The 22,812-nt window shown below is 36.7% G+C and overlaps 1 protein-coding gene across 6 annotated transcripts in view; it reads right to left on the bottom strand.

Moving 5' to 3' along the window:
* The window catches only part of mim (missing-in-metastasis), a 300,696-nt gene that overhangs the window by 5,052 nt on the left and 272,832 nt on the right, over nucleotides 1-22,812 (bottom strand). For 4 of the 6 annotated variants that reach the window (XM_074104999.1, XM_074105004.1, XM_074105003.1 and 1 more), the window contains 3 exons: nucleotides 20,713-20,826; nucleotides 15,626-15,750; nucleotides 7,321-11,472 (listed from right to left, as the gene is read on the bottom strand). In XM_074104999.1, the coding sequence (XP_073961100.1) occupies nucleotides 11,365-11,472; nucleotides 15,626-15,750; nucleotides 20,713-20,826 (347 nt within the window). In that variant the 3' untranslated portion in view covers nucleotides 7,321-11,364. Of the gene's footprint in view, nucleotides 1-7,320; nucleotides 11,473-15,625; nucleotides 15,751-20,712; nucleotides 20,827-22,812 lie in introns of those variants that run through there. The other 2 variants (XR_012452709.1, XM_074105002.1) reach the window with 2 other exon arrangements.

The following is a 22,812-nucleotide window of genomic DNA, read 5'->3' as shown; positions in this document are numbered from 1 at the left end:
GCCTCCTCTCAGAATGAGAGCGCTTGGGCCGTAGTTCCCACGCGGGCAATATAGTATGACTTGCGAAAATTATACGAACTTTGGCGCGCCCGGCAGTAAGTTAATTGACTCAGCCTAGCTTATAAAAAAGGATAATGGATTTCAAAATAAAACAAATGCGATAGGGGACAATAATCATTTTAATTCACCAATTTATAATCAATACATTCTTTACTTACTGTTATATGCGAAAAGCAACTCGCATTGGCAAAGTGGGACGCGTAGTGGAAAACAAGTCTGACAAAAGTTAAAAATAAACACAATTTGCGGCACAAAATTTGGCCCACTCTACATACAAAATTACCTATTACGGCATACATTTGTGGGTCAGATTTTTTGCCGCTCAGTATATATTTTTATCTAAGAACATACTACCTAATACCTAAAAAGTAGTATACTTCAACAATATTTATGAGTAACCTGTAACATTACAATTGGAGCGTTATCATAATACAAGGTAGGTTAAACGACCAACCTTCGTATGTGACACATGAATTTCTCGAAAACGGTCCAAAGAATTTTGATGAAATTCACAAGGAATAGGGATTCTGAAACGATAAACCAATTACGTGATTCGTGATTTTGTCTCGTCTATCCTTGCTATCGCTCTCTCTGCATTGCCGATGTTTTACTACTTATATTCCAAATCTATGATCGACAGGTGCACTAATTAAGCCCAATTTAAGACCCAAATATAACAAAACACTTAACATGGTACACTCAGTGTATACACTGTGGTGTTCACACAGAAATACTTCTTGTACACACGTGTTACACTTGCATTCATTCAGGGATATTATTACTTCATGTAATACACGAGTGACACTCGCGTACATTCAGAGATACTTAGTGTAATGTGTCGTAGTATAAACTGAGCTTTAGGTGTGAAATTGCTGACATTGCTCGTCCGTCAACGGCAACGCAGCACACGACCATACTATATGTATTATCAGATTATAAAAAAAAGCTAGCGTAATCATTCCAGCCGCTGCCAACTTCTAAACGAATGGGTATAAATTACTTTGTTTTGAAATCCTTTACTAAAAAGCTATAATTTAAAACAACATTATATTATAGTTTTCAAAGAATGTGGACCGCAATTATTTTTTAGTACTGAGCAGCTTCATACCTATAAATCGGAAACTCATTAGAAGTAATCGCTATATACTTGACGCAGGAAATATGCGTAATGCACCCGTGTGTGTATAATAAAACTGCCATATTAACTAGTACAGTCAGCAAAATAGTATACTTGTACGACAGAGCTTACAAAGTTCTCAAAACAAGCTCTTACGCTATTAACATTAGAATCGCGTCAACACGCACAGTGTACGTAGACAGCTGCCGACTATACGCGTACAGTACCAACACAACAAGGTACCAAATTATACGAGCATGGGGTGCTCAATTTTTAAGACCCTCTCTACTCCCTCTTTACTCTCGCTCCTTTAAAAGAACACTCGCTCTCTATTTGACTCGTTGGGCGATAATGAGTCATAGAGTAACTTTAGAAACAGTTTCAGGAATATGAACCACAAAACCAAACACATTCATAATCCTCACCACATCACTAATTAATCAGAGGAAGAGAAATTCTATTGCCAGAGTTTCCTCCTTTTCGTTACTTTTCCCCTCGTTAATATGCACCCATTCATTAATGCTCACACATTTTTTCCGCCAACAAAATTAAATGATGAATGAGCAGCAGATGTTTTCTGTATCGCTTACTATGTCTGGTGTACAATAAAGAGTCTTTGTATTGTATTGTATTGTAAATGTGAAAGGTTGTGAGCAGGGCTCGAACTTTGAGTGCGGATGACGTCAAATCACACATGGGTCACACACACATAGGATGACTTCAAATAGGCTTTATAAAATCAAATTCAAATATTTTCAATTGCAGAATTTCGTAAACATTTGACACTCGACTTTAAGATTTTTTATTTTATACTTCATTGATATTTCTGTGAAAATAGTAGATTAAAAGTATTATAACCCTATTTAGAATGGGCTAATTATTAGCTTTCATTTGATTCCCATATTGTTACAATACAAAATATATTTTTTTATTCCTTCGCCATATTTTTTTTGCAGACGCCATATTGAAATATTATATACCATATGTCACTCCGACAGTTATGACGAATCCAATGATACCTCATATGTTACAATCCGTCCAGCCGTTTAGGCTGCAGCGAGGACCAAAGAAATGGACATATATACCCACATACATACATACGCTCGAAAAACATAACCCTCCTTCCGGCAGTCGGGTAATAAACTTGTTTTTATACTATTTTAATTTTTACATAATACATATCTATTTAAAATAACCTACAACTAACAGGAGTAGATGATGAAAGCTAAAAATATTTTCGCTATGTCTCCCACTTTGCCACAAAGGAAGGGCATAAAATCGACAATAGGACTTATAGGTAGAGTCATTCACGATGACGCGTGCCGTGGTTCTTATTACCATGTCATTTATGTCTAATTTTGACAAAATCACGCGTCTTCGTGGATGGCACTAGGTATATATGGACGTTTAATTATATGTATTGTTTTTTAATAGATATGTCAGCTACCCTAAACAGCTATTTTTTATTATAAACACACTTACTCAAACTACAAAATATCAGTACAGCTCGTTATCAGATCAAAATAACAGAAAATTAAAAGTTAGTCTTAGAAATGATTCGTTACATAGACACAATATTTCAATAATGTACAGAAACGAGCATATCTACAAGAACATAGCTATTATATATCTATTATTACAATATAAGCTTGCGTATTAAAAAAATAATAAGTTAGTTAGCCTCATTTACTTCACCGTATTAACTACCTAACGTTCTTATTAAAGATTCAGGTGATATCTATAAATATAATAATCATATAAACAGTACACAGTACATATATTTGACATTTATATTAAAACTTTGTGTGCGCGTCACAATTTAAAAATTGCGGACGCCTACAAAATGGCCGGCCGTGACGCTCACAATAAACATTCGAAAAGTTTGTTTGAAGTCAAAGATATGTTTCTATTTTGAATATCATTGTTACTTAAGGTGAATATGTATTTTAGAACATTTATTACGGATCTGAGTACATCTGTTACACAAACTACTTATATACTAATATATCAGATATCATTAGAAGAAACTTAATACATTGAAAAAAATCATAATTTTAAGCATAGGTATCGTTTCGAATATATTTTTCACTTAAAACTAACTTCTTCTGTAAAATCAACTTACATGCTATTGTCCAAAACCCGTGATTGTTTATATTTCGAGTAGGTAAACATTTGGCTTACAATAGAGTTCAGTTTGTCAATCTTTTGATATTTGACACGTGGATTTTCTATAATAACTGAAGATCGTGGAAGGCATAACGTAAGTATGTACCTAAGTGTATGAGACCATATATTGTCTTGTCTCAAAGCAGCATTTTCACCAAATATTTAAAAATCAAAATGCAGACAGAATCAACACGCGGCGAATTTTTTCGCGCAAGTGACGCGTACGTGACGCGTAAGTGACGCGTGGTAACGTACCGCAAAAGAGATGAAGTCACTTAATATTATGTATCCGCTTTTTTGTAATCACCGTAAATGTACGTTCATCTACATTGTAAAACGTACATTGGCGTAGTGAAAAATACGAATAACCTTTGAAAAATCAGTATAAATTGTCACATGACATTTTTTATAAATGAATTCTCTAATAACCTTTGGAAAATCAGTATAAATTGTCACATGACATTTTTTTATAAATAAATTCTATTATAATCTGAAATAATTGTAGAAAAAATCGATCAGCCAAAATGGCTAGTTACTTAAGAACTTATACCAGCTAACATTTTTAATTCGATGCATGCTTCACAGATAAACTGCTCAATTCTTTGCTGATTAATTGTGAAATCTTGCTAAGTAACAGATCTTTTTTTAGAAAACCATGTATGCTTATGCCAGTGGCCTTCAATCTGCATCTAACAAACTGAAGACTAAGGTATGTATGTAAATACTTTATTGTACATAAAACACAAAAATAATACAAAAAGAAAACAACAAAACAAAAGAGTACAAAGGCGAACTTATCCCTAAAAGGAGGAGGAAGGTCTTGCGGTAAGCCGCTGACAAATCTTTTTTCCCTGGCCACAAATCTTTTATCAGTGTCATTAGGTCATAACCGTTGCCCGTGTAATTCTGAAAACGTATACGTAATCATTATGACCACGGGTGGGTGCACCCGAAGTTCTGAGTTCTGGTACTAAGGAAAATGAAAATTACAATCAACGCAACGTAAAACAAATGACAACGTGTTAGTCATGAATAAACTGAAATGTGTTCCAAGTAAAAGCATCGTTTATGAGTAACGCTAATTATCCCATGATTACATAAGCGGCTCCTGTAGTTACTATTTTAAGAGTGTCACCAGAACAACGGGGTTAGGTTTATTTGTCACGATTTTATCTAGACACGCGGCAGCGTGTCCAGCCAAGTTTAAAGAAAAAGGAACTGGCGACGCAGTCATTGTATATATACTTGCACGAAACATTTCGAGCTACTTTTGACTTCACAACTCGAATTCCGTCTGGATTCTAGGGGTCTGTGTGGATAAAGGAGTAGCCAAAGGGGTAACCTCGGAATAGTTTTTAACTGACTGGTTAACTCATTCATAAAAGTTTCATTCAACGATGAGGTAGTGCACGGTCGAGGTCAAAGGTACTACTTTTTCACTGTATGCCTTCTGCCAATTTTAAATTCAAATGCGAAATGACAGCGACAAAGTAGCAAAGTGTAAACATATATTTGACCTCGAACATAAAAATATTTTTGACACAATTAAGTTTACGTCACTGAGTTATTTTGAGCAAACGAAGTGAGAACGTCACGCTTTTAAATATAATCCTAGTTGTCATTACATTGTAGTGGCGTCCTAGAAATTAATTTACCTGTGTACTTTCGATTTTACATTATTATGGATGGCCTCATCTGCACTTTACAGGTGAGATAAGTTTTATGTAAAAAAAAAAGTTCCCACGGAATAGTGAGCCACATTTTTAATTCTCCGAATCTAACTTGGCGGTTTTTTTTTATCCTCCGCATTATATGCAGAATCACGTTATAGGATGTTTCTGGTTTCTTTCCTCTTAATAAATATGCATTTAATTAAATGTATGGTATTAATGTTTCCGTGCTGCACCCGGCAACGAGCTGACGTAATAAGACCAGGTTTTTCGGATGCAGAATTGTTAAAAGGAAACTATCCTTCCCGAGCAAATCGAAATCTTTTGCAAAGAAAATGGAATATAAATGTTTTATTTATTTATATAATATTGCTATTTTTGAACCCTGACGCCAAAACAGCGGTATTGTAAGTTCGTCGCCAATGTCGGTCCGTCTGTACGTGGCATTGTAGTTCTCAAACGGATGGACCGATTTCGATGCGGTTTGTTTTACGAGAAACCGAGTTTTCTTGCGGTGATTCACAACAGATGAAATGGAAAACTGTCAAGAATGATACTCATGGATGACACTGTCTGTCACTGTCAAAGTGTCAAGTCAGATTGCGGGTCCAAATTGTACTACGGATTCACGACTAATATTTTAAGAATAAAGTACTTATAAGTATTTATAAGTTATTTCGATTTACTATACATAATAACCCCAATTACGTAATAACACGTGCCTATATCATTGAACTTTGATTCAGCGGGAAAAGCGTAGTGCTCGAAATTGAGCTTTCAGGAAGGAAACTTAATTAATTATATTTTTTTTTTGCGCAGAAATTACTTTGTTTTATTCGACTGGATGGCAAACGAGCAAGTGGGTCTCCTGATGGTAAGAGATCACCACCGCCCATAAACATCTGCAACGCCAGGGATATTGCAGATGCGTTGCCAACCTAGAGGCCTAAGATGGAATACCTCAGGTGCCAGTAATTACTTCAGGTTACTTTAAGAATTAATAAATATCGGAGTACATCGTTACTAAATAACTAGCTTGTGCCCGCGGTTTCACACTTGTGAATGAATACAAATGGACTAAGATTTTATTTTTTCAACGAAAAAATTGTGTATTGCAAAGAACGGACGGACGGATGGCCAGCGGACGATGTAACAATAATTTTTAATGTTATTTTTAATTAAGTTAATAAATATTAAATTAATTCATTAATATTGTATAACTGTCTTTTAGTGTTATTTATTATTATTTAATTCATTTTGATTTCTTGTGATTAGATAGATATATCAATTATGATGTAAATGTGACTATAATCTTCAATAATGTACAATGTTAGAAAATTATTTTTTGTTTTCATTTGTTTTTTTTTTCTCTCGACAAGTCCGAAAATCCGGAAATATTTATTTGTGCAACAAGAGAGCAAAGTTGTTTTTTTGGTGCTAGTGTTGGATTCAAACACACGAGATGCAAAAAAACTTTGGTCTCGTGTGACACATACAACATTTCACCTCAGCAGCAAGAACATAGTTTCGAATAAAACTACATATACCTACCCATTTACAAAACAAACAACTAAAAAATATATATAAATAATCCGATTATTAAGAAACAAATATAATAATCACATTTAAAACCTTTCCTCAAAAATGATACGTACAGTCGCCATTACATCTTTAAAAAGTCAAGTTACAAGTTAGTAAAAAAAGTTAAGAATGCCAGACAATGATCAAAAGTCTCCGGCAAGTAGAGACGTTTGAAATCGGAACGAAAAAGTGTACCCACTGGACACTACGATACAAATTTCATACTCATAATATGCATTGTAATTTGAACTTAGAACTACTTGTAAAATATGTCATATTTTTCAATACTGCAAAAGCCTCATCTTTGGGTTAAACAAAAAGGTTGAACAATAAACGTATAGTTTATTATAAATGTAAACCTTTAAGTATAATTTATTAGGATTTATATTAAATAAACATAAATAGATAACTTGCAAATTCATTCAATTTGACAAATGGGTATCTATCCCAACTCTAAGAGGTAGGCAGTATACGGAACGCATTTATTAAAAAAAAAAAGAGCAGCGGCTTTCGTGCAACGAGGTTGCATACTTTGAACATGAAACTACCGTGAGACTCACTCATATTACTGGCACGTAAATATGGCATATTACTGGTGAAATTACTGGCACGTGAGGTATCCCATCTTAGACCTCTAGGTTGGCAACGCGTCTTCAATACCCCTGGTGTTGCAGATATTTATGGGCGGTGGTGATCTCTTACCATCAGGAGACCCACTTGCTCGTTTGCCATCCAGGTTAATAAAAAAAAAACATTTAATATGAGGTTGCATACTTTATTAAAAGAGCGGGTATTTTTACATTTTGGAAATATTTCTTTTTCATGTAATTTATTAATATATACTTATTATAAATGTAATAAGATTAATTACAAATCAACACATTTGATACTATCTCTCGCTTTTTTCGTGTTGAAGTGAAAGTGACAGATCAAAGTGAAGTTCAAATATTTGTAATTCAGTGAGTAGACCCAGCACTGTCTAGGATTTAAAAAAAAATAAGTTACTTTGTCTCACTGATTGTTAATAGCAAAACCGGCCTGTTTGAGCTGCTGAGGTGAAAAACTATCTTTTTCCGTGAACAGGTCATTCGATCTAGCAACACTTTACGGAACCCTAAAAATGGGCTAGTTAACAAGTTACAATTACTTTGCTCACCCGCGGCCTTAGCAAGATCCAGACAACATTCGCCTCTAGAGAGTTTTTTCTTGTGGTAAACAAGGGTGTTTAAAACATACCTTAAAAAGGCCGCGGGTGAGGAAAGTAATCATTTTTAGTTCATTTATAAAGGTTACGTCTTTCCAATTTGAACGATAGTAAAGATACATTTCACTTCGATGTCCAGTTTAAGCTCGTCAAAGTCGTGACATCATCTCAAAAGCAAAATTCCAATAAATGGTTCACATTTTCAATGGGACTTGCCTGACCACCCGTTGAAATATCCCGAAACAATGTAATGACACATTGTATAACCACTGAATTTCAAGTATAATATATTAATACTAGCTTTTGCCCGCGGCTTCGCCCGCGTGGAATTCGGTTATCGCGCGCTGTTCCCTCGGGAACTGTGCATTTTAAAAAATAGTAAATAAATAAATATCACGGGACAATTCACACCAATTGACCTAGTCCCAAAGCAAGCTTAGCAAAGCTTGTGTTATGGGTACTAAGCAACGGATAAATATAATAATATAGATAGATACATACTTAAATACATATTAAACACCCAAGACCAGAGAACAAACATTTGTATTTTTCATACAAATATCTGCCCCGACACGGGTATCGAACCCGGGACCCTAAGCTTCGTAGTCAGGTTCTCTAACCACTAGGCCATCTGGTCGTCAGATTTTTCCGGGATTAAAAGTAGCCTATGTCACTGTCTGGCCCATAAACTATCTCTATGCCAAAAATCACGTCGATCCGTCGCTCCGTTTCGACGTGAAATACGGAGAAACATACTAACACACACACACACACACACTTTCGCATTTATAATATTAGTATGGACAATAAATAAATATAAGTAATTATAAGTATAATAAGTAAGTAGTTCAAGTAAGTTTGAGGTATAATTTTAGCGTATCTTATTTCATCATCGTAATCCCAGCCTATATACGTCTCACTGCAGGGTAGTCAAGTGCAAAGATATTAACACGGTCAAAATTACAAAAAAAATATATACACGACTTTATGGACTTAACATTAAGGTCGTGTATACATATTTTTGTAACTTTGGCCGTGTCAATATCTTAGCTTGGCTGGAACACATGATCCTCTGCTTGAGAGGTTATAGATTAAACCACTGGACCGCAATGGCGTTTTTTTACCAAATTTATCAATATCTAATACCAATTTAACCAATTTCCAATAATTATTTTGCTGCATTATCGCAATAGGCATCGTCTGAAGTGAAATAAATAAAAATAAAACATAATTTCTGCCATCGTTCACGCAACGGTTAGAAACAGGATAGCTGACTAGATATATTAGCTTTGTCGACGTCAGGTAACATACAAATTATATTATTGATAATAAGCGCCACGAGAGTTGAAGTGAATGATTACATACTTACACGGCTACATGACGAACTGGTTCCATTAAAAGAGAATGAATGAAATTAATGAGTGTATGTCAAAATCCCGCTGTCATTACAATATGACACGTTCTTCTGTGCGTGATCTCAACTCTGGTGGCACTAGCTATATTACTATTTAAATTATCGGGAGGCAGTTGGGGGTAACTGATAGATGCCTGTACCTAGGTGTTCCATGGTCAAGTATTCTTTGTACTGCTAATGAGTTGGTTTATTGTAATAACGGATTGCTGAGGACCTGGGTTCAATTCCCAGCGCTGGTCTCTTTTTCTGGTTTTTCTGTGCATCCATGTCTCAGTTTGTATTTTCGATATGGTTACCCGTAAAAGTAACAAATTTGGAGTTGAAATAAAAAATACTCCAAAAAACCAATCATTATTGTAATAGGTTTTAGCGGTCAATTAATTAGGCAAATTGTTAATTCAATTAAACCATTAATATATTAAATGTGATTCATTTTCTTTGTCGTCCCTTTTCCTCTGCCGTGACGCGTAGCGTTTACACGAATTGTCTGTCTGTTCTTATAATGAAATGCTACTATCATGCCTTTGTATGAAATTGCTGCTTCGTAAAACAAACTGTTATCAAAAGTTATAAGAAATATGTCTGTCATCGAATACATTCCTTGTATTACTTGGGATCATAAATTACATAACATTTTGTTTCGGACTTGTGTCAATTTTCTACACTGATGTTGTAAGTTTTCATTATAAATGTTGTTCTGTCAGATGGCTTAGCTTTTTGGAAGATGTAGAACATAAGAATATATACCAGTTAGATCATCAACATATTTGTGTAAAATTCAGTAATATAAAACACGAAATTTTGGACAGAAATATACACTTAATACGTTTCGTTAAAATCGTATATTTTCACTAGTCGTTGAGTCAGCTGCAGCCTAAGTTACAAGCAACAGTTGCGGCGTTACAGAGTTGCGTCGCACGTTACACGTGTATGTTACAAACCACGCTACGCGCATCATAGCTGATACATAGTTATTGTCGCATAGAACTTATACGCGAAGACACGAGGCGGTGAGAGCGAAACTGGTCTTAAAACTACGGCCAATTGAATCTTAACACTTCGAAGTTAAAGCACTAATTACAATTGCTAAGTCCATTTTAGTTTTCAATGTCTCGAGTCAATTATCACAGCTTATGTTGCGCGCAACATGACTTATACGCAAGCTTTGTTGCAATGTTGTTTAGTAAAGTTTAGAAAATGTTATAACCCGTGTTGCGCGCAACATAGTGTCTTAAGGCCTATTTAGAAGAGGGAAGATATTTAAACAATATTCAAAACTGTTTTTTGGACCAGCAATTGTTTTTATGTCAGCACAGGTACAGTCACCAGCACCAATATCTGACACAAGAAGCGTGCATAAATATCTGATACGACTCTATTTCTAAGGTCGGAAGGTCGTGTCAGATATTTTTGCACGCTCCGCTGTGGAAGATATTAATGCTGGTGACTGTACAAGAACAATAACCTTCAATGCCAGCATATTAGGCAGTAATAAAAAGTTAGTTATTTCCTATATTTCACCAATATTACACAGGGTGGATATTTTTAACGCCGGCTGGAGGGAAATTACGCTTCATACGGAAGATAAGAAAATTTATTCATAAATAATGTTCCCTTATTTTTTAGAAAAAAGCAAAACTGTATTTTAGACGATTTTTTTAAAGTAGTTCTTTTGCGAGTCATTGAAATAAAAAGAAAACTTACATATAACGGTTTTCCTTTCATTTTATAAACCTTGTTTATTAGAGATTTGAGCATACGGTATTTTATTTTATTTTAGTCACTGTGATTCCCGTATGTGGAAAGATTAGACGTATTTAAAAAAAAATTAGTAAAATCCTTCCTTTCGCATTTAACGCATTCACTGCCATCGACGCATAAAAATATGCATTTTTGGAACTTCCCCCCAGTGCCGCTGTCATAATTATTCATACATTTTGAACGCACATGTGCGTCGGTGGCACCTGTGGTCAGTCAAGTCAAATCAGGTGGCAGTGAATGCGTTAAACTACTTTCCTTCCAATTGACGTTAAAAATTCTACAACGTAAAGACAAGAAACGTACCTTATCTAAATAGGCCAACTAGTTACCGTGCAACGTTGCGTGTTGCGCGTTGCGCGTTGCGTGTTTGGCGTTGCGCGTTGCGCGCCATCTAGCGTATCTTCGGCGCGGAGCGGTCGTTGCAGTGCTTGTTGCGGCGCAACGTTGCGCCACGCTTTATCTGCTCCATCAGGGACGTGTGACAGACGCGGGGGTCCGGCTGGAAAGTAAAATTAATATATTAAATAAAAACATGTAATACCTGTGTGTCGTGTGGCCTAAGATACCTAAACATAATTTTACAATCACATAAACTAAACGTTCAATCGGAGTTCGTGTCAGGTCACGCGTTGTATAGAGGGTTCCGTATGCGGTAAACATTCAATATTATCCTTTCGTATGCTTTGGTCGGATCAGTCCAAAATTTAAGGCCATCTTTTTCTATTTTTATCTTAATCCGCGTCATTGATATTACTGGATGGCCTAGTGGTTAGAGAACCTGACTACGAAGCTTGAGGTCCCGGGTTCGATTCCCGGCCAGGGCAGATATTTGTATGAATAATACGAACGTTTGTTTTCGGGTCTTGGATGTTTAATATGTATTTAAGTATGTATTTATCTATATAAGTATGTTTATCCGTTGCCTAGTATCTATAGTACAAGCTTTGCTTAGTTTGGGATTAGATCAATTGATAGAGAGATAGATAGATATCTATCTATTCAAAACAAAGGAGGTTGGAACGCAGGTTTTTTTTAATCGACTTCAAAAAAAGGAGGAGGTTCTATGTTCGACTGTATGTATTGCTCATTCCACGTTCGAAAGGTTAAGTTTTGATCTACTTTTACTCGTTGGCTTGTTAATGTTGCCTTGGCACTACAACTTTACTTTCTATTTAATGAAATATTATCTTTAATTTGTCCTATTACTTGATTTTTTTGCTGTGCCGAATTTTACTATCCGGGTCAATCAACATTCTAACCTAGATTATCATTCATTCTTTTCCGTAACTCGGGAGACATCAGCGATACACTGTGTTAGAATAAATAGCATGTTTAGAAGCTATGAAGGAATTGCCTTAAAACTGTAACAAATCCTAACTTTTGGTGGTTTTGTACCCAATAGAATCAAACTTATAATAAGTAACTCAGGAGGCGTTCCCATGGCATCAAGCTACACTAAAAAGTTCATTGACCCGTGCACTTTGACTAAGAATGGTACCCAAGATCTGATGATGTGCAATCATGCAGGTTTACCATTAAAGCGTGTTTTTAGTCCATCTCTAAATACAATAACAATACAATGACTCCTTGTACACCACAAATAGTATACGATACAGAAAACAGGTATACAGAGAGAAAATTACAACATTGTTCTCTATTATTTATTGTTTTGCTGTGCCGAATGTTAACAAATAACTTTCTTTCAAATGCTTGTGGTGCCTCGTCGCTATGTACAGTAACCAGCATTAATATCTACCACAGCGGAGCGTGCAAAAATATCTGACACGTCCTTCCGGCCCTAGAAATAGAGTCGTATCAGATATTTATGCACGCTTGTTGTGTCAGATATTGGTAATTTATTGAATCAGGCGTTACTTTGCGGGGGCTTTGAGGGATTACTTTGCTTTAAGTGTAAGATCTGGTAGCATGGTGTACCGTTGTGTTGTTCTGAAGGTGAGCTCTGGTTGAATTCGAAACACGTCAGTGTAGTGTGGTGGTGGTGAGAGATGTGTTCTTAGTGTGAAGGTGGAGGGACTGCATGAACACACATATTTTATAAATAATAAATAAATAAATTTTGCATAAACTTAGCTGTCATAAGGTCGCGGGTGAGCAAAGAAATTATTTTAGTTCAGATATTGGTGCGGGTGACTGTATTGACCTAGGCCAAGGCCGTGCGGTCAGCGTGTGTGCATGAAATGTCACGAATTACTCAACAACTCTTAGTCACGTAGCACAGCGATTTCCCCCGACCGCATCACGCATGATTGTAGATAAAAGCTAGAGAACTTTTGTAAAACCTTCATAAAAGCTTGTTTTTGTTGATGCCTCCCGCGTAGATCTCCAGTTGCTTCAATCGGAAGCGGTCTGCATGCACCGTGAACCCGTGACTTTAACCAGGTCATCCGTCCATCTCGTGGGTTGACGTCCTACGTGCTTGCCGATCCGCAGTCTCTATTCGAGAACTTTTCGGCCCTAACGGCAATCTACTCTCCGTGCTATATTGGCCCACCCTTTGCCACTTCAACGAGCTAATTCGCTTGGCTGTCTGACCCTTGTTCTTCTACGTATCTCCTCATTTCGGATTCGATCCCGTAGAGAAACCCCGTTCATAGCTCGCTCCAAAGCTCGGCGAGCAGCTCTGAGGTTATTTACAAGGCCTTTAGTGAAGCACAAATTTTGCACTTTCATTTTATTCTAAAGATTCTTATGTGGTAGAGCCTCACTGTTACCACTTGCTGGCTGCAGTACGAATGGGCCGGCTCGACCGGGTTAGTACCACACTCCCACAGAATACCGGGGTCAAATAGTAGTTTTGCTACTGTGTTTCGTAATATTTATAACAACTGTGTATGTTCCTGCGAAATAAATAATTTCATTTCATTTCATAATAAGAATCACGGCACGCGTCATCGTGAATGACTCTACCTATAGGTCTATGACTGACACCATGTTGAACACGTGTCGAACGTTATTTTTATTTTTTACCGGTAAACAACGAAAATAAAAAATCACGATGACAAAAACGCAAATGCAGCATGAGCGTCGGTGACGTCAGGCATTACTCGCTTCGGTAATTGGAAATGCTTTCCTGTAAATTTTGAAGGTCGATGACACTTAATTATTCATTTTACCGAACAACTATTTTATATCCTTGTGCATTACTATCATAAGTTCATCATTATCATCATAACAGCCGTAGGACGTCAACTGTTGGACATAGCCCCCCCCCCCACCCTTCCAGTTACTTCTGTTGGCAGCGGCCTGCATCCACCGTGAACCCGCGGCTTTAACCAGGTCATCCGTTGATCTCGTTGGTGAACGTCCTACACTGCGCTTGCCGATCCGCGGTCTCCATTCGAGAACTTATCAGCCCAAACGGTCATCTGTTCTCCGTGCTATAATAACCTACCCATTGCGACTGCCACTTCAGCTACTTTGCATGCCGGCGACCCTCGTTCTAAATTCAATTTAATTTGATTTACATTACTGCTTGTCGGGGTGAGTTTTAGGGTTGCCAAAACAAGGTTTGCTTCGACAAGTTATACAACCCCGACTTTATAATGGCAATCGCAGAAGCACAATAAAAGTGTCGATGACAACCAAGGGTTGACGCACATCGCCTGATTGGAAATTACGGTATAAAGTCAATGACATTTATATTAATAACACTTTCGCCGAGCGACTGCACACATTCTTGTATGCCACTCGTTCAAAATCCGACGTAGAAATGCTCGATAGAGTCACGGTTCAGAGAAAACAATGCGTGCGACCGGTTCCCCAACTACAGTTCATCCACAGAGCACAACCCTTCACCATGTTTCTGGTTGACTTCGAAAAGCGTCAGTGTAGTGCGGCGGTGATAGTTGGGTTTGTGTGATTTGTGTGTACACATTTGTTGCATATACATAGCTATCATAAGTGGCCATCCATATAGTATGTCACACCAATTTTGTCTATTTTTAGAATACATACCCTTTTGTCTAGGGTTGCCACGTGGTGTAATAAAATGTCCTGATAAAAATCCTGACATCATCCTTAAAGTCTTGACAATGTCAATATGATTAATAATTGAAACCAAATAACAAAAGTAGTTACATTGCTACTAGATTTTTAAGCAAAAAAGTTATTGAGATCTTTGTAGCCGTAATTTATTACATTTTAAATCGTTATGAAAGAAATATTATTCACTAAATGATACGAAGTTATCATTTAATTAGTTACAACTATGTAAACTTTGTAATAAATGTATCATGAAAACATTTTTATTAATCTAATTAAATCAAGTCAAGTCATTTATTTCAGACATAAATACTCATAATGATGTAATTTCTAAAAACCTTGACACTTGCCAAGTCCGGCCGCAATCCTGGCAAAGGGTCAAAAATCCTGACGTATGGCAACCCTGCCCTTGTCATACATATTGCTATGAAGATTGCAATTATTTTGCGTGGCGCGTAGTGCATGGTGCGTGGCGCGTATGCGTGTGCCCATGTGTGTGACGTGTGTATCTGAGGGCCTACTCCCAAATTCGAAAATCGAAGTTCGTATCGTACCATCCGTCTCACTCTCCTATTAATAGTATAAGCCTCAAAGGGACGGAGCGGAACGGCACGAACTTCGATTTCCGTAGTAGCCCCGCTGCGTGTTACCTGCGCGCGCGTGTTAATGGTGTCCCGCACGAGCGCCGCGCGCGCAGAGTCGAGCTGCCGCCGCTGCTGCTGTATAGTCGCAGACAGCTTGTCGAGGAACGCCGGCTGCAGGGACGGCTTCGTGCCTGTACAAACAACAATCATCATCATCATCATCACCCCATATTAACCTATTCGCCGCCACGTCAAATACAAAAGACATTATCCATACGCCAGGCTTCTATATTGCAATGCCTAAAATTTATCCTTAACACAGTTGGACGAAGGTGCTTGTGCAATGAACCAGTGGACGTACCTGGGTTCGATTCCCAGTGATGGTCTTATTTTTCTGGTTTTTCTGTGCATCTATATTTCAGTTTGTATTTTCACTACAGGAAACATTTATAATTAGATATGTTGTTTAGTTAGCCCGTTAGACGCAAACGGGTATTTTCACACGTCAGTTATTATTTTAATATAGACAGAACAACATGTTTTTAATAAAGTTGCAAAACACAAGGTGTTTGTGCAAAAGTTATGATCCGAAATCAATTATTTTGTTCATCTTTTCCTTATTCATTATTATAAATGAGAAAGTGTTTTGTTTATTCCTCTTTTACGACTAGGTATATTGAACCGATTGCCATGAAAATTTCCATAAATTTTAGTATACATATTAGAAGACTAGATTAAATATTAACAAGAAACGATCCAGTCTTGCAGATAATTGTATTGTCGTCAGATTTACATTAGTATGCCAAATTCCAAGTCAATTCGATCACTGGAAATGAACCAAATTTAACTTGCAAGATTCGACCCGTACATACATACATAATAAATAACTTGATATAAGTTAAATAAGTACACTTTATCCATGCGGCTTTTTCGTAACTTAAGTAAAATTAAAAATAATAATGAGACTATGTAAGTTACGAGACTGTACATCCCACGGAAATGTGGAGGTCGCGGCTTTCTTAATGCCAAAAATCTTCACATCCGCGAGGTGTGCAGCCTTGGGGATTATTTTCTTAACAACGAGTGTGGGATGCATCGTGAAGTTGTGGCAGTAGACAGACACCTCACCCCGCTATACTTGGCAAACGAAAATTGGCGCAGTCCTATGCAAGAGCAAGGAGCTACAAGGGCGGTTTTACAAGGCCCTAACAGTAACCTCCTCGCGTCGGTGGTCTGTTTACGTTTCGGGAAACTCTTCGGGGAAACCGAGGGTTTTGTGTGTGCAATTGACAAGATTTCATTTTTTTAACACCTGTAAATTACTACAGGAATCGAAAGAGTTTTGCCTCCTGAACATGGGAAAATATTTATTATAATTGATTTCTCCACATTTAAAAAATACAAAAAATGAAAAAATATAGCTGAATTTGCCAACACTACGACAGTATAGATATGTTTCCTTTGCCTTTTTCACCAGAAAAAGGAGCTGTCATAATTTTGACAACGTCTCTATGCAACGTCTACGTCAGATTTACGTGATCTTTTTTTTTAAGAGACTAGACAAAAGTAATGGATCTATTGTGTCGTAGTTTTGGAGTTATGCCCTTTTAGAATAAGCACATCTTAAAAAAATTGTAATAAATTAATTAATAGTTGTAGCGAAATTTTAAAAATATCAGCGTTTTTCTCTTTCCAAACAGAATACAGAGAACGAATCAAATTATAGTCTTAGAAATATGAAATCTTGTCAATTGCTGACAAAGTCATCATGACGAACAACTTTTTCGAGCATGCCACCGTCCCGGGGAGTCACTCAGGCATATTATCTCCGGTTGTTCTCATCTTGCTAACGGTGAGTATTTGAAAATACAAACTGAAACATAGATGCACAGAAAAACCAGAAAAAAAGACCAGCGCTGGGAATCGAACCCAGGTCCTCGGCATTCCGTGTTACGTGCCATACCGCTACACCACCACTGGACAGGGGTACAGACACGAATTTCTCCTATGCATCACATATCTCAGCTTGTTTGTTTCTTATTTAGTCACTTAAGCAGCGACACTAACAAACAAATAAGCTGAGATATGTGGTCCCCTCTAAAATCTAAACCGGTGGGTAAAAAAATTTTAAAAAATTCAGGATGGTAGTAAGTATATCAAACTTTCAAGGAAAACTATAACGGCTAAGTTTGCTTGAGAATTATTAGTAGTTTAAGAGTAAATAGCAGCCTAAGGTATAAAATATACCTAAACTTGGAAGATTTCGTATAAAATACAAAATCCTTAGAAAAATATTACTTAATTTTTTCGTAATGGCTACGGAACCCTATTTAGTATTAGTTTTAATTTAGTATTAGGAAAAGGGTAAACAATCTTGACGAGTCTTTTTATAGAAAAAAAAATAAAAAAACCAGTAGGTACCTATAACTTATAATACCAAAAGAATGTATAAGTTAAAGTGTGTATGTAAGTATGTCCTTGCTAATTGTTATATATTTGCTGTGACTTAGATTCAAACGTGTTTTTCAAATAAGAAGACCCGTCAAGATCGCTTACCTTTTTCGAATGCTAAAAAACAAGATACAGAACCACAAGCTGTACAATAACCCATTTTTTACGAAAATTACAAAAAAAAACCGTTCCACTCATGAAAAAGATAAAAATAAGAACCTTCCGAAAAGATCGAAACTAGTCGGAACGTTCCTGAATTGTAATCGTGAGTTGATCCGTTTAACTGTTGTAACTTTCCAAATATATATCACGAGTACTTAGGTAATATTAACCCTTTTTTTAAACAATTATTTTCGTCGCAGACTAAGACGGTAAAATACATACAAACGCTCGAAAAACATTACCCTCCATCGGGCGGTCGGGTAATGTTTTAATGTTTATTTGGCCACAAACGGTACATGGTTGATATGCATTTCTAACCATATAAGCGCCTCGCATTTCCTCTTCTCATTAGTTATGTGGTTTTTATTCTTCAAAGTTCTATCCGTCCCTGCCCGTAATTATATTTAAGATAACCATAAAAGGTTATACCTACTAAATACTGTATTTGCAAACCGCAGCATGATTATGCGAATACTGGATAATGCATTATGCATCATCATCAACCACATTAATTCCGTAATACATCACAAAATCCCTAATCGTTTGTAATTAACCGGAAAATTAAACTAATTGTGCTTTACAGTAAAAACCACAAAAATTGGCACGCCCGATATCTTCGTTCGTACAGAACATACTACCTATCAAAAACGTGACAAACGGAACTCTATTGTGCCTGCTTGTGGCCATGGAGACCCAGACATATATGGCTCAAGACTTAGGGACTGTTTCACCACCCATTGGTTAATTTTATTTGACGGATAAATGTGATGCCGTCTCCGTCTATTCGAACAACACAAATAGAGACGGCATCACATTTATAAGTCTGATAAATTTAATCAATGGATGGTGAAACAGGGGGTTAATCTTTTAGTTAGTAAATTAAGCATTGTCCCTTAGGTCATTATTCTGAAAATTGTATAATAATTTCGTCTAAAAATTCATTTTAAAAAAATCTTGCAGAGATATAAATATTGATACTTTTCTTTGAACTCATCATAAAATGTATCACTCTTTTCATGATGTGTACGCACAGTTTTGAATCGTAAACAATCACTTGCCTTAATTATTCTCATTATTGTACCGCATGTTTATAATTTGTTTTGAGTGCCAAAGTGCCAAAGTGAACATATATATAAATATTAATTTCGTTTCATTTCGTACTATCCTTTTGAGACAGGGCTTTATGTAAAGAACCATAAAAGTCTGAAATACAGTTGAAATTTGTACAATACATAATGTTTGTGTACTACATTCCCGCTGCAACAAATAAAAATGAAAGTTAAAGGGGAGTCCCCATCCAAGAAAACATCACCCCACAATATGTACATTTTCCAAGAAGGTTTCTGCTAACACTAGGTTTTATAGATATCTATGATCGTTTCGTCCCACCAGTCCACCAGTTTGTTTGCTTCAAATCTAGCAAGTTAATTTTGATCCACTTCCAGTGGTCGGACTGACTTGAAATGTATGGATACCTACTTAGTTGTTACGGCAGACCACCGGCAGGCGAAAAAACGGACATTGACCTTTAGTGCTTACTACGGTGATCACCAATTTTTTTTGGTGTGTTTCAAAAATTAACAATAATAAGTGCATGAATGGGATAACATAATTTCAATTTTATGTATTATAAATTACAGCAAGTTATTATACATATAAAATAAACATTTAACATAATATCAACTTTAATGACGTCGAGGTTCCAGTTTTTCGTAGGTACCTACTTAAACTGATGTTTTTTTTTTTAAATTACTTTTAATCTGTATGAAAAAATGAAATTAACAGTGATCATATTTGTAAAGAAAAACAAAATTTAAAGTAACTCAGTTATGCGTGTATAATCGAACCTTGGATTCAAAGCCCCACGGCCAGAGACTCCCTGTCTATTATAAATGTCAACTGTCAGAATGACAACTCTATGGCTGTACGATGGGTACTCAAGCTAATTGAGAGTGCACGGTAAATACGAAATTTCCCGATTAAATACGATTGACAACCATTATGCATCAGGTTGCAAGCCGTGGTGGCCTAGTGGTTTGACCTATCGCCTCTCAAACAGAGGGTCGTGGGTTCAAACCCCGGCTCGCACCTCTGAGTTTTTCGAAATTCATGTGCGGAATTACATTTGAAATTTACCACGAGCTTTGCGGTGAAGGAAAACATCGTGAGGAAACCTGCACAAACCTGCGAAGCAATTCAATGGTGCGTGTGAAGTTCCCAATCCGCACTGGGCCCGCGCGAGAACTATGGCCCAAGCCCTCTTGTTCTGAGAGGAGGCCTGTGCCCAGCAGTGGGACGTATATAGGCTGGGATGATGATGATGATGATGCATCAGGTTTATGCAGGGTCGGCAACGCGCGCGCTAGTGTTGCAAGCGTTCCTATTCGGCGGCAATTGCTTAAAATTAGGCGGGCCGCATGCCTGTTTTCCACCGACGTGGTATAAATAAAAAAGGTAGATCTGTAGGTTGGACGACAATGCAAGTACATGCCGTCAACAAACAAGCTTGTGTTATTCTTTTTTTTAATAAAAACATATACCTTTACCCTTGGGCGGCGAGTCGGACGGAGCTATGGTCGAGATAGCGCGTCTGGACGTCCGGGGCGACAGCTGCGGCGCGAGTTTGGCACTCAGACTCGCGATCAGGCCGCTCTCTGTCGAAGAAACGGCAAAAACATTCAAGTGAAGGGTCAAAGGGTGGTGACAAACATGAAGTGTTTTTTTTTTCAAGTTTCGCCCGTGCCAAGCCAGGGCGGGTCGGCAATACTTTAGAAATAAGTCGAATTTTCTTAAGTTATATTGAGTTACTAACCGTTACCCGCGACTCCGTCCACGTAGAATTCGTTTATCTCTGTCCCGCGGGAACTATGTAATTTTCCGGGATAAAACTATCCTATGTCTTTCTCCGGGATTCAAACTATCTGTACACCGAATTTCATCCAAATTCAGTTCAGTGGTTTAGACGTGATGGAGTAACAAACAAACAGACTTACAAACTATCGCATTTATAATATTAGCGGGATAATTTTATTGAGTCTTGAATGTTTGTATATTATTATCTATACATGTAATTTCTTTACCTATGTTACAGATGTGCAAGTTGCGGAAAGTTTCCAAAAGTTGGAAAAGTTCTCAGAAATTTTTGGAAATTTTCACTAGAAATATAGGAAGTTTCAATCCCCATACAAAATTGTAAGAAGTTTTCGAAATTTTCCTATATGAAAAATTCCACAATTTTGGAAAGTTTCCTTTGGCACATCAACAACCAATGTATGTCAATCCGTTGTATAGCACCCATATAGCACATACAAGCTTTGCTTAGTTTGGGGATAAGTGAATAGGGAAAATTACAGCAATTTTATCCCGTCAGAGTGCAGCACTAACACATACCCTATCCCTTTCGAACCCAGCCGTTATATTTGAATTTGAATTTGACATGGATTATACATAAGGTCCACTGTCATAACTCTTGCATTTGAATTTTGAACTTGAAATGAAATTTACATAAAGTCCATTGTCATAATTATTTTATACTTGGCTGGGTTCGAAAGGGATATGTTTATGGTTTATGTTTTTTGAGTACCTTAAATGTCCGTAGGATGCCGTAATATCATATTATTTCAATTCAATTTTTGGAAATATAGCTCTATCGCTACTATCGATGTAAATATCATTTATTTTGTTACTGATAATACTCATAAATATGTCATGATTTCTATAGAATACTCTTTGGTCATGATCCGTCATGGCGACAATAGTTATTTATGATACAAGTGCGGAAAGTAGGCAATTCCCAACGAGTGGCGGAGAACTTGAAACACGAGCGAAGCGAGTGTTTTGAGCCGGCACGAGTTGGGAATTTCCTACTTTCGACACGTGTATCATACAACGTTTTACAATGCATTAAGCGAGGAAAAAAATCGAGGCAGTGACTACATCATTTATTTGCCATACTCCTTTTACTACAGTAGCAGGCAGTAGATATACATACCGACATGCACGCCAAATCAAAATCGTTAACGTATACACTTTATTAAACCAACTTTCATAACAATCATTGACTCAGAAGATTAGAACAGCTACAGCTACTAATGATAGGTAAAGGAGACTTTGTTTTAGTATCGTGATTTTTTATGATTAATTATTAGCCCTTGTTACTTGACATTTTCAACACTTATATTGGCTAGTCCTTATGGAGGAGTGCACGCTCCTATAATGCTAAATATCAATGCAACCCGTGAATAAATCCCTGTAATAGTTAAGTAACATCAAGTATATGTATTATGTATCTAATCTACCAGCTCTTAACAAAAAGTTACCTCTGAGATTTTTTGGCTTTGGAACTGTAAATAAATCAAAACTGGTTCACTAATTCTAATAGATAAAAGCAAATAAATAAGAATAAGACATACCGGTAGATGTTATAATATCCATGTGTGTAGAAGTAGATTATTCTATCAATTTACGATGTTTATTAACTTAGGTATGTATATTATAGTTCACGTATTTTGTTCAGCATTGAGTTTGTCACTGACAATATGTGCCTCGTGGAGGACGTAAGGCGGCGTAAAGTCAGATATAAATTCATCATTTAAACTCTTCATTTTAATTTACTCATCAAAAATTAATTCACCGGACTG

Source organism: Choristoneura fumiferana, chromosome 22, assembly GCF_025370935.1.
Source record: "Choristoneura fumiferana chromosome 22, NRCan_CFum_1, whole genome shotgun sequence".
NCBI classification, from domain to species: Eukaryota; Metazoa; Arthropoda; class Insecta; order Lepidoptera; family Tortricidae; genus Choristoneura; species Choristoneura fumiferana.
This window is presented reverse-complemented; position numbering and strand designations above follow the sequence as displayed.